The following is a 14,319-nucleotide window of genomic DNA, read 5'->3' on the forward strand; positions in this document are numbered from 1 at the left end:
AAATTATCAACTTTTGGATGAAGAATAGAAGAGGTGATTGAAAGGATGATACAATAGAGTATCTAATTTCTATAGTATATACCGTAGAGGGTAGAGACTATTTATGAGTAAATACTCTATTTGGTCCTAAATATAAAAAAAAATTATTTTTTAAATTCATTAAAAATTTAATGTATCTGATTCATAATAACATCTAAATATATTAGATCCATCTCACTTATATTTAGGACTGGAGGGAGTATACGAAACTCATAACAAGTTCTTTTAAAAAAAACATTTAAAAAGAATTTAAAAAGGTGTGGCAATTTATTTATGCTAAAAAAAGAATTACACAGGCCGATTTCTTTTGAGAAAAAGACAAATAAAGAAAAAAAGTATTTTTCTCGTTTAAAAAAGGTATAATTTGCAAAAGAGAGTCATGAGTCTAAACTTACAAGGCTATAAATACACACACAAACACCTTTTGCAATAAAACAAACAGTCTCAACACTCTTTCAATCTATTCCATCTCTCTCATTTTCAATCTCTTTCTCTTGAAGATCATGGAAGAAACCAAATCAAAGTTCAAGAGGATTTGTGTTTACTGTGGTAGCAGTTCAGGAAATAAACCTACTTACCAAGAAGCTGCTGTTGAACTAGGAAAAGAGCTGGTATATATATATGACTCAATTTTTTCTTCTTAATTATTGTCTTCTTTTTTTTTTCTTTCTTGAACTTGTTATTTTTGTGAGTTATACAACACTAACACTTTCATCAATAATTTTTTTCTTTCAAAAATTTCTTTTTCACACTTTTTTTTTGTGTGTGTGGTCAAATGCTGCATTCTCTCTATTTTTGATCATTTTTTTATATATATATTTTTTTTGCCTTTCCTTCTTGTTAGGCCCTTTTTGTTGTATTTCTTATTTATTTAATTTTTCTTGAAATAAAATTCTATAAAGTCTCAAATCTAGGTTAAGATTGTTGAAGAATGAGAAGATTGTTGTGTTTGTCATGAAAGAGAGAAATTGCTAGCTGGAATCTGTCTGTCACAGACAGTTGATCAGACTTCTTGCATGATCTAATTTTTTTTCTTATACCAGTAGTATAATCTATACATTTATTTTTAATATTCATACCATTTTTAATTTTTTTTATAATTTGTTGAAAATTAATAAAAAATCAAGAAATGCTTTGTGCACTTTTCTAGGAAAATGAACGTGCAAAGCTTTGTATCATTACACTATAAGGAGCGTGCTCTTAGGCTTTTACCATTTCCCACAATCTTCCATGATTTTTCCCTATAGCCAAGGAAGGGCTACCTATTTTGCAATATTAATCCCAAAATTTTAATTTTATTTTCCATTGACTACTACACTAAATCAATCAATCTACTTTTATATCAATATAAAAAGTAATTTTTTGTTTTTACTTTTTATTTTTTTTATGTAACCTAGTGGCTATCTGGGTTCGAGAACTGAGTATGCAATGTCTCTGCCAACGGAGCATGAACTATGCTCACGGCGACATTTTTTATTTTAATTTTAATTAATATTGTTTTTGGTTTTTATGTCATGATTATGATAGTGACACGTGTGAATTGGTTTGTGTGAAGGTTGAGAGAAGGATTGATTTGGTGTATGGAGGTGGTAGCGTAGGTCTGATGGGTCTTGTTTCTCAGGCAGTTCATGATGGTGGGCGCCATGTTCTTGGGTAATTACTTACTTCCTTCTCTCTCCTTAACCCATTATTTTTTTTTATCTTATTTTGATATTGATGTTGATGTTCATTATTTTTATCTATGTTAATAATTTTATCTTCTACTATAATTTATACACACATAAAAAAAAATTAAGTTAAAAAATATAGCTTCTTTGTTTTTGGCTAATATATGTTTTTCAACTATAAATTATTAGTCGTTACTATATTATTATAATGTTACGGTGGTTTTTCTTTTTGTTAAGACTTGAACTTGGAACATTTAGTTCAACTAAATTAACCAATTGAGCTACTCATCCTTACGGTTTTTGTCTATATCTATGTGTGTCACTGTCTATTGGAAGAACAAAGTTAATCATCTCATTGAATGCTATGTAGTGGGTAAAATCTTTCTATATGTTACCTATTGTCCCATGCCTGTTCCCTATGAAATTAATCATTTCAATGTAAGACATTATGGGGGATGGATCATAAAATATTGGAAGTGTGTGGGACAATTTTCAATTTAATTAACCCCATCAATAGAAGCTTCTAATGTAGGATGAAAGGGAGCATTATATTTTGGAGCGTAATAGAATATGTACATTATAGATTTGTTAAATAGGTGAGGTTTGATTTCTGACTTCTACGTATAGAAAAAAATTTGATTTGAAGGAGAAAATCCATCTTAATTGCCTAACACATTCTTCGACGAAAATTAATCACAAATAAACTCTGGTGGAAATTCTTTACTTATGACAAATAGTACTGTCTAATGTAGTTAATTTGGCCTTTTGTTACATTGTTAAGTTTTTAAAAAAGGGATGAAATTAAAAGTAATTATGCGTAACCTTTACTTATGGTTAGAAGCTTTTTGAGGACAATTGGATAAAAGGTGAATACCTTTTGGCTAATTTTTTTTTACAGAAAGGGACAGTAGAAAGTTCTTGCGCAGGAATTGGAGCCAATGTTAATTTTTGGCTTTTGCTTTTCACTTACATGTACTTTTTTTTGGTTACAGTAGAGAAAAACACTTGCATGTACTTTGAAAAATAGATAGACATATTTATAGTAACTCTTCTCTTTCATGTATCTTGTCTAACATTTGTTTTTTTGTTTAAATTAAACTTATTTTTTATCCATTAATTTAATTTTTTGTGAAATCACAATCATTATCTATTAAAAAAATATTGTTATCTTTTGTAATGTTTGACTAATGATGTATATTATGGACTTTGTTTATGCAGTGTTATCCCAAGAAGTCTCATGCCAAGAGAGGTAAAAAATTAAATCATTGTGTTAATGTGTCTCTTGCTTTTTATTATCAAATATAATGTGTCTCTTGCTAGTTGCTATTGGCTTGTCTTTTATGATGTACATTAAAGACATGCATTATTAATTTTATGAAGATTAATTAGTATCAATTGTCAGTGCTAAATAATTTCAAATGGCTTATGATATGTGTTAATTATAAATTATATAAATTATTAATTATATGATGGAAATTAATGTAGATAACTGGTGACCCTATTGGGGAAGTAAGAGCTGTATCTGATATGCACCAAAGGAAAGCTGAGATGGCTAGGCAAGCTGATGCCTTCATTGCCCTTCCTGGTATGAAATCTAGCCACACTATAGTAAAACACTATTTTTTATTTTTTATTTTTTAAATAACAATAGAAATTAGAGACAGAAAAAATAAATTTGGTTTGGACCTCAAAAATATTCAAAAGTGGACCCTTGAATTTTTAAAAGTGATTTCTAATTTTAGTAAATTATAATAAAATATTATTTTTGTCATCCATTTTAATTATTAAATTCATTTTTTATTTTTTATTAAAAGTTCTAAAGGTTTATCTTTGAACCATTTTGAACATCTATATTAGATACACCCTATTTTTTATATCATACATCAATGTTTTCTTAAAATAGTATTCCTTTTAATTTTTTGAGGTCCATATAGAATTCCCTAAAAGAAAGGGCATTATCATGTGAAGTGGGATATTCTCATGTGAAGTGGGATTCATAATTTGTTTAGATATGAAGGTTAATACTAAAATGTCTTATTATTTTGGAACATCAGGTGGATATGGAACCCTTGAAGAATTGCTGGAAATTATTACATGGGCTCAACTTGGAATCCACAGCAAACCGGTTAGAACTCATTTTCATTTTTTATTTTAACAATTTTTTTCTTAGAAAAAATAATACTCAATTTCACCATGACACTATTTTTGTAGCTTATTTTACCATATATTTTTATAATAAATAAAAATAAATATCAGTATGTAAAATAATGTTAGAATTATTTCGGTAAATATTTTTAAAATATACCAGCTTTTTATAATTTTAATAATTAAAGTTATGCATTATCATCTATTGCGGCACTTATTGCGAGACGGAAGAAATAGTAATTTTAAGTTTAAATTGTCTCTTTTTTTTGGTCAAATTACATGAGGCCGTTTTTCCTTCTAGTTATATTTTAGTAGTTAAGTGAGATCCTAATGACATCAATTAGTTACAAACTAATTAAGTTGACCCAAGTTTATAATAGACACACTATTTTTTTTAAAGTAAGTAATTAACTAGAGACATGCCTGAAAGGTGGGAATGAATAAAGTATCTTACTTAACTATTTATCTTTTTATAATCAAAACAAAAATTAACAAGCTTAACTTGCCTCTTGTGAACTCTCTGGAATCGAATTTATGTTACTTTATAAAATAGTATGAACAAGTCATATTCCATTTAATTAATGTTTGTCTTTTTAATTATTTAGACAGCACTTGCCTTAACCAACTTTGCCTCCTATCTATGATGCATAATATACGTATTTTATTCGTTGTTTCCATGTTTAAATATCATTGTTTTACGTAGGATGACATGTTGCTTACAAGTGCCTTTTTTATTTTGTGGTTAATTTTCTTAAATAATTAATTAATTATTGATGTTTTAATTTTCAGCATGATACATACATAACACTAGGAAGGAAGCTTCGTATATAATTGAACCGAAATATTGAGATTTAATTAATTTAAATTCACATGAGAAGATAGTACTTCAATTAAGATTTTGTTTAGTTTATCGTTGTCACATTACATTATGATGATTCTCCATTTGAATGGGAGAAAGATATGTCACAATAAAATAATTTAAAGAAATTAATTAAGCAACAACACAACAAATAAATTAACCGGTCAATGGAAGACCACAAGAAATAAGGATTTGGATATTCTTCTGTTAGCAACGTTTATAGGTAGATGTTAGATAAAGATTAGACGAATTTAAATTTAAATTTTCCGATTTTAATCACACGATCATAGTCATAGACAATGTGATGGTATCAAATGTATGTAATTATTTTTTTTTTTTGTCAAGAATTTCATTTTATAAGATAAATTAGTGCGAGTATCATAATTCGAACATAATTTCTGTATAATATATGGAATGTTCTTATCAACCGAGTTATATTTATGTAGACATAGTTTTTATAATTGTGATATTATTATATATAAAAAGTTATGTAATTTTTTTTTTTTTTTATAATTGTGACATTAGTGATTGATTGTTAATATTTTTTATATTTTATTTATGGTGTAGGTGGGCCTATTGAATGTGGATGGATTTTACAATTCATTGTTGTCTTTCATTGACAAGGCCGTTGATGAAGGCTTTATTTCACCAAAGGCACGTCGCATTATCGTGTCAGCATCCACAGCCAAAGAATTGGTTAGGGAATTAGAGGTGAGTGTTCAATTTCAATTTCATTCATTCCTTCCTCTATCTTATAACTAGCTCTTTCCTTCTTCATTATCACTTTAATAATTTTATTAAATTAATTAACAACTAACTTTCTTTCTTGCTTTAAAAGATACTAATAATAATGATGATGATAGTACTAGTAGTATTAGTTAATTAATTAATATTACATATTGCTAAAACAAGTGGGTCATTATGATGATGAACATTTAATGTTTTGTGAAGCAGGAACATGTACATGAACAAGATGAAGTTGTATCCAAGTTGGTGTGGGAAGAAAGACTAAATTACGTGCCCGAATCAGAAGTTGCCATGTGACTATGATCTATTTATATATATATATAACACTACTAGTGGGCATGCATGAATTAATTGATGGAAAATTAGTTTTTTTGGGTCCTTGTCTTTTTTTTGGGGTCTATTTTGAATGTATTTTGGGTACATAAAATAGTCATATATATGGGCATAGGAATCGTAGATAGTTGATACACTATCTTTTTGTTTTTCAAATTAATGTTGATGCCCCTAGTATACACTAAATTAGGGTAGTTGCAAATTATCAAGAAGAAAAATTCAATCACCAAGTTATGTTATATTATTGCTTTTGCAATTAAATGTGAATTATTCCTCCCTTCCTAGCTTAATATATACACTATTATTTGGAAAAATATCAACATTATTTGTTTCGATTTTTATCTTCCTTTGATTATTTATTTATTAAGATATTTTGGTGCAACACGTAGAATTGCCTGTTGGAAGGAAAAAAATCGTAACTAATAAAAAAAAAGTGGATTGATTTAGTTTTTACAACTTTTACGGGAAAAATTCGAATTAAATAGATGAGAATAGGTCAATAAATTCTAGCTCAACTGATAGAAATGTCGAAATTGCTAATGTCGGATGTTATGATCGGAGTTCGAACCCTTATTTCTCCACTTTGTGTGTGTGAATTTTTAACGACTTTGTCATTTCGTCTATCAATAACAAAAAAATCGTAATAAATATATAGCAATGTCACGTATATTTTAACTTGCTTAACTTAGATTTACAATTAAGGTCGAATGTGACTCATCCATATACTATGAAACATGTACACCTCTATGATTAGGCGTGTCGCGATGACCGACACGTGTGAGATAGTTCAGACTGGTGTCCAAAAACATAATTTTTTATTTACTTCGACATTTCTTTGATCGATGTCCGACACATGTAAGATATTTGTACAACACGTGTCGGATAATTTTTCCAAAAAAAAAATATATTTTTCTTTGCTTATATTCTCCTTAGGCACATATCAAACATATTTACAAGAGTTAAAGATGTATTGAAACAACAATATTGATCAATGATGGATTGAAGACATTACATTTTAATCAGTATTTTTAGTTTTTTCGATAGTAGATAGATAATAAAGGTAAAATACTATCATATCTTGATTTAATTTTTTTTAAGAAATAACTTTCTTAACTTAGATTTACACGTATATATTTTAATTTTTAATTTATATCTTTTATAAATATATAGCAATATCAATGTCCTATATTTTTTACATTAACAGTGTCTCGATGTCCTTGTTTGTGTCGCAGTGTCCGTGACGAAGTTCGTACTTCATAGTTCATATCCAATTAAATGCTCGTCACTCCTTATGCTACACCACCCTTAGTGGATAAATGAGCCCTTGCATGTGATGTACTATCCTCATTTTCACTAATGCACATCTTCGTGCATTCTCATGCCTACATATATGCATATGCACCCACTCTCAAGGTACATACATTCGATTCATACACACTCATGTATGGTAAAAAATTGTTGATATGTCAAATTTTAAGTAGAGAATATGACAAAAAAATGTATTATACTTGACCTAAGTTTTTTCCTATTATTTATTGGGAAAATAAAAAAAAAACTAATTGAAAAAAAAAAAAAGAGAAAAATCAAACTCAATTATGCAGACGGTTGTTTTAAGTTTTAAGACACGTGATCGGCAAGCCAAATCCATGATTTTAGTCCTTCTTCTGCTCCGTGAGGCAGGCAACTAATGTGATTGGCTCCTCCTGCCTGCTTGCAATCAAAAAGCTATTCTTTGAGATGTCAACTCGATCGAGCCTGCACTGCACCATATCCTGCCCTGATCAAAATCTTCATTGGCAGTTGTCAAATTTTACTGCTCCTAGTGGATTTTGTCAATGTGAGCGGAAATTGAAGAGTATAAATGTATAATTAATTTTAAAACAAATATATTTTGCAGGCTAATTTATTTATTTATAACTAGATGTTTGATGCATGCTTTCAAAAAAAAAATGTTTGGTCCATATTATCGTACGATTCTTTTAAAATTGGAGACATGATATTTTAATTTAATTGATCTTTTTTTTGTTAACATGTTAAGTTATATTAATTAACATTTAATTTGTAATAAAATTATAAATGTTACCCCTCCGATCTTTTTTATAAAAAATACTCAATTTTTTAGATTCATTAAGACCAAATATATTCATTATTGAATGAATACAATATCCTTTTACATAATACTACATTCGTCCCTAATTATAAGATTCTGTTTGACTACTTCACGTACGCCAATGCACAATATTGATGGCTAATATCTTTAATTGTTTATTAGTAAAAATTATAAAAAATTAATATTTTAAAAATACTAATCAAAATAAATTGAACAAGATCTTATATACTAATATTTACATTTATACTCCTATATTATTAAAAAAATACGGTCAAAACAAGATAAATGAATAATACATTTTTGTCAAACAGTGTCTTATAATTAGGGACGGAGGTAGTATACTTTTTTCTCCCCCTCAACCATAAACCATCTCTAAGAGTCGAAGACCAATGTTTTTTATCAATTGTTCAAAAGTTCTACTTAGGAGTGCATTTGCGAAAAGGTCTAGTAAATTATCACACGAACGAATTTGCTAAATTTTTATATCACCATTCTTCTGAAGATCACGAGTTAAAAAGAATTTAGGAGAAATATGTTTTGTTCGATCTCCTGTGTGGTAGCCCTCTTTATTCAATGAGCAATGCATGCAATATTATCTTCATAAATTATTGTTGCATTAATTCTTCCGGCCGGTAAACCACATGTGTTGAACTATAGATCTCAACCAAACACATTCTCGACTCTCCTCATGTAATGCTAAGAGTTCAGCATGATTTGATGATGTTGTTGTTATGGTTTGTTTTACATATCTCCATGAAATGACACCTGTTTGTGATCTACCATTATGAAGATCTAACAAATAACTTGCATTTGCATGACTTGTTAATTCTAATTTCAGCACATCTGAATAAAACAAACTCATATCCATTGTACCTCTAAGGTAACAAAGTATATGCTTAGCTCTGTTCCAATGTCTTCGTGTAGGTGAAGAACTATATCTTGCTAATAGATTGACAACAAAATGAAATATCAAGACGTGTATAATTAACAAGGTACATTAGTGCTCCAATTGCACTTAGATAAAGTACTTCAGGACCAAATATTTCTTCATCATCTTTTTGAGGTTTGAAAGGATTTTTCTCTATATCTAGTGATCGAACAATCACTAGAGTAGACAATGAATGAAATTTGTACATATAGAAACATTTTAACACTTTTGCAATATATGCGTCTTGATGCAAAAACATTCAATCATTCAAATGCTCAATTTGTAATTCTAGACATAACTTTGTCTTTCTCAATTCTTTCATCTCAAACTCTTTTTTTAAACAATTTATAGCTTTTGGAACACTACAAGAAAACATGTTATTCTTGACCAAACTTATTGAGGGCTAAAGGCCCTCAGTAATGTATTTGTGAGTTATTGGAGGCTCCCAGCCGTCAATAATGTATAAGGGCCGCCAGTAATGCATCTTGGAGGACGTAAAAATTCAAAACGGTCAAAATGAGCATTTGTGGCGGTCAAGGGCCGTCGGTAATGCGTCTTGAAGGACGGAAAATGTGTCAGCATTTACGACGGATGCAGGCCGTCAGTAATGCAAGGACCGTTGGAAATTTGTGGCGGTCAGGGGCCGTCAGTAATGCGTCTTGAAGGACGGAAAATGTGTCATACTTTACGACGGCTTCAGACCGTCAGTAATGGAAGGCCATTGGATATTTATGGCGGTCTGGGGCCGTCAGTAATGCTTGAATTATTCGAAAATTCAAATTTGACCGTTGGAAACATAACATTAATTCACTTCTCCTATTTATAACTCTTCAACAAATCCATTCTACTTCACTTCATTTTTACATTTCTATTCTCTCTCTAAATTTTCTCTAACTTCTCTCTTAAATTTCATACTTTCAACTTTCATATCTTCATCCAAAAAGTGGTAAGTGTTGTGTTTTACTTTTACAAAGTTAAAATTTTTGCTTTGTTATTTAAATGTATATGTTCTAATATTTGTTGTTTACCATTTTTATTAGCAAGTCTTATTCTCGTGGTCGTCGAAGGTTGTGGGTTAGGAGCGGAGTTCGTGGGCTAGGAGCGCGCCAATTAAGAATCTACTCGGCACCCAAGTAAGTAACGTAATTTTAATTTATAATACTTAGTGATAGTTTTTTTTTACCGTATACTTAGTAATAGTTATTAATTAGTATTTTGTAATTTGTTACTAACATTTTCTTATCACTATGTATAAAAATTATTGTTTTTGTAAAAAAAAATAAAACAAATATATTTAAATTTGATTATTTCGAAAATAGTAAAAAAAAAATTTAAAAAAGTTTTTTTTTTCTTTTAAAAAAACAGTATATTTATATTCTTTTTTTTAAAACCGAAATTTTTAAAAAATTCTTTTTTAAAAAAAAAATCTTAACAGTTAGTAATAGTTATTAATTAGTACTTGGTAATTTGTTACTAACATTTTATTATTACTATGTATAAAAATTATTGTTTTTGTAAAAAAAAATAAAAAAAGTATATTTAAATTTGAAAATTTCGAAAACAGCAAATATTTTTTTAAAAAAAAGAATTTATTTATTTTTTCAAAAAAATAGTATTTTGTGAAATAATAATCCATAAAAGAAAAATATTACATTTAAAAAAAGATAATATGTTAAAAGTCGGTAGTTTTGTCAACTAAAAAACTTAGTATTTTTTAGATTTAATAAACCATAAACATTAAAAATAAAATGTTAAAAGTTTATATTTGCGTCAAAAAATAAAAATAAAAAGTTAGTATTCTTTGAAATAATAAACAACACAACGGTAAATATGTAATATGTTATTGTTGAGTAGACATATATATGTCCAAAATACTTTTGAAAAATAAAGTACATTTAATACATTGATCTAATTATATATTAATTAAACTACGCAGATATGGATTTTACCAATCGTAATTGGATGTACGATAGACATAATCCTGGAAAGAGAGGACGAGTTAAAGAGGAATTTAAAATAGTGGTCGAAATGTTTATCAATACAGTAAAATATAATGACATTGTGATACGTGAAGGGAGAATTAGATGTCCGTGTGTACTTTGTCGATGTACAAGAATACGTAGCGAAGATGAAATTAGGTCTCATTTATATAAAAAGGGATTCCAACCTAATTATTGGGTTTGGTCAAGTCATGGCGAGGGATGTTCCACGAGTGTTCCCGTGAATCAAAATCGTGCTTCAAGCAGTGTTTTTCAGCCCGTTGTTGTTCCCGAATATTATCATCAGCATTATGATCCGTTAAATGAGATGGACAATATGATAACTAATGCCCTTGGGTTTAATACGACGATTTATGTGCCAAATGACGTCGACGACCCTGCTGATGATGAATATGACGCTGATGTTAACGTCGAGCGACCAAATGAGGAAGCCCAGCTATTTTTTTATCTTTTGAAAGAGACAAATACACCGTTGTGTGAAGGCTCTCGAGACTCAAAGTTAACGGTGTGTATTAGACTTTTGGGTATCAAGTCTGAATGTCTTGTTTCAGAATACACCATGGACTTGATAACGAAACTGATGTTGTATATAACAATAGACCACCCTCTTGATTTGCCAAAAAATTATTATGAAGCAAGACAATTGGTTGCAAAGTTAGGACTTGGAGCGAAGAGAATTGACTGTTGTGTTAACGGGTGTATGTTGTACTATAACAACGAATTTGGTGTAGCTGACGGTGCATTACTTGAATGTAAATTTTGTCAAGAACCAAGATATCGTGTAACAAGAAATTCACGGTCAGTCAGAAGGAAGCCAATCCCAAGAAAGGCGATGTTCTATTTACCCATAATACCAAGGTTACAAAGGTTGTATGCATCGATGCAAACTGCAGTAAAATGACATGGAATCGTGAAAACTATGAAAGGAGAAAAATGTCAAGTGAGTTGCGACATCCTTCTGATGGAATGGCTTGGAAGCATTTTGATCAAGTTTATCCCGAATTTGCTTCGGAGCCACGGAATGTCCGACTTGGGTTATGCTCAGATGGATTTACACCATATACTCAAGTATCAGCCACTCCATATTCATGTTGGCCTGTTCTGGTTACCCCGTACAATCTTCCTCCTGACATGTGCATGTCAAAACCTTACATGTTTTTAGCCGCTGTAATAGCGGACCCATCTAGTCCAACTGTTGGTATTGATATCTATTTACAACCTTTGATTGATGATTTGAAGAGATTGTGGAACGGTGTTGCGACGTATGATATCAATCAAAAACGAAATTTCAACAATGCATTGAAGGCCATCAACAATGCATTGAAATCCAAATTTCAAGCTCCATATCTAAATTGGACGGAGGTCAGAGCAGATGAACGTGGATATCAACAATTTTGGAATGGCTTCAGAGTATGTTATTATTTATAATTACTTTTTTATTGAATCAATTTTGTTACTAAACATATATATATATATATATATATATATATATGTGGGGGCTGCTAATTTAGACCCAGTTGGGTCTAAATTAGCAAGGTGCACCTTTTGAGTTGGACAAAAATATCCATTTTTTTAATTTTTGAAACAATAAAGCAAAAGGGGCACTTCTGTAATTTTCCTCTATTTCACACGCACCCCCATTTCTTTTCCCACCCCCAGGACACGTGGCAAGCTGTAAGCCACAAAAAACAGGCGCGTGCAACACACGCGCGGGGGGAGTGAGAATTTTTTTTGCATTGCATGGGACACGTGTCACTTCCTGGTGGCTCGCCTATTTTTTTCCATTTTATACTTTAAACTCGATTATTTCGTCGTAAATTAATTTTTTATTTTTTAATTTTTATACCAAAATTCATAATTTTTTTTTCTCTACAAATAGAGACTTGGTTTGTTTGATTTGGACACCGAAAAAAAAACACAATTTTTCACTACTTTAAACTCGATTATTTCGTCGTAAATTAATTTTTTATTTTTTATTTTTTATACCAAAATTCATAATTTTTTTTTCTCTTCAAATAGAGACTTGGTTCGTTTGATTTGGACACAGAAACAAAAAACTCAATTTTTCACTACCTTAATCTCATCAAATAACTAATAATCAACTTACTGAAACCATTTTACCAGCAAAATGGTTTCAGTTTACAACTCTCTGAAACCATTCTACCAGATAAATGGTTTCAGAAGCAAACACAATTAAATAATTACTCACTGAAACCATTCTACCAGTAAAATGGTTTCAGAATACAACTATGTGCAACCATTCTACAAGGTAAATGGTTTCAGAAGCAAATAACTAATAATCTACTTACTGAAACCATTCTACCAGCAAAATGGTTTCAGATTACAACTCTCTGAAACCATTGTACCAGATAAATGGTTTCAGAAGCAAACACAATTAATAAATTACTCACTGAAACCATTCTACCAGTAAAATGGTTTCAGAATACAACTATGTGCAACCATTCTACAAGCTAAATGGTTTCAGAAGCAAATAACTAATAATCAACTTACTGAAACCATTCTACCAGCAAAATGGTTTCAGATTACAACTCTCTGAAACCATTGTACCAGATAAATGGTTTCAGAAGCAAACATTAGTTTTTAATTATCGTTTTATCTCATTTAATTAACTAAAAATAGTTTCAGGTCTCCAAAAATTTCATAAAATATACCAAAAGTTCCAGAATATTATCTACTATTTTCCTGGTATAATGGTTTCAGTGGGTTGGTTGAGTTTAGAACACACACGTAACGTATTTAGTAAACAATAAAATGAGATTAAGGTAGTGAAAAATTGCGTTTTTTTTTTCGGTGTCCAAATCGAACGAACCAAATCTCTATTTGTAGGAAAAAAAAATTATGAATTTTGGTATAAAAAATAAAAAAAAAAAATTAATTTACGACGAAATAATCGAGTTTAAAGTAGTGAAAAATTGCGTTTTTTTTTCGGTGTCCAAATCAAACAAACCAAGTCTCTATTTGTAGAGAAAAAAAAATTATGAATTTTGGTATAAAATTAAAAAATAAAAAATTAATTTACGACGAAATAATCGAGTTTAAAGCATAAAATGGAAAAAATCAGGCAGACCCAGTCATATGCTGACACGTGGCTGCCTTTTTCAAAAGTAAAATTTTCTCTCTCCAGCTTATAATCTAGTGTGGCGCAGACAGGATGGTAGGATGATCTGGGCTGTCTGATCAATCAGACAGCCTTAATGAGATCACATCTTGGCTGTCTGATGGAAATCAACGGTCTGTAACCATGGTCCTTCCGTACGCGCGCGACACTGGATCCACGTCTATTAATTTTTAAGAAGGTGGGGGCGCGTGTCATTATTTTTTTTTATGTAAAATTACAGAAATGCCCCTGTTGCTCTATTCTTTCAAAAATTAAAAGAATGGTATTTTGGTCCAATTGAAAAGGTGCACCTTGCTAACTTAGACCTAACTAGGGTCTAAGTTAGAAAACCCCTATATATATATATATATAT

General features: G+C 29.9%; 1 protein-coding gene across 1 annotated transcript; it reads left to right on the forward strand.

Annotated features, from left to right (window-relative positions):
- Positions 1–448: 448 nt before the first annotated feature.
- LOC123903288 (cytokinin riboside 5'-monophosphate phosphoribohydrolase LOG7-like) lies at positions 449–6,066 on the forward strand. The gene is made up of 7 exons (XM_045953238.1): positions 449–650; positions 1,595–1,692; positions 2,925–2,955; positions 3,192–3,291; positions 3,761–3,831; positions 5,278–5,421; positions 5,665–6,066. Exons 1-7 carry the CDS (start codon positions 543–545, stop codon positions 5,752–5,754), a joined length of 642 nt encoding a protein of 213 aa, XP_045809194.1. The 5' UTR covers positions 449–542; the 3' UTR covers positions 5,755–6,066.
- The last annotated feature ends 8,253 nt before the right edge of the window (positions 6,067–14,319 follow it).

The sequence above is a fragment of the Trifolium pratense genome, linkage group LG1 (genome assembly GCF_020283565.1).
Source record: "Trifolium pratense cultivar HEN17-A07 linkage group LG1, ARS_RC_1.1, whole genome shotgun sequence".
Classification (NCBI taxonomy): Eukaryota; Viridiplantae; Streptophyta; class Magnoliopsida; order Fabales; family Fabaceae; genus Trifolium; species Trifolium pratense.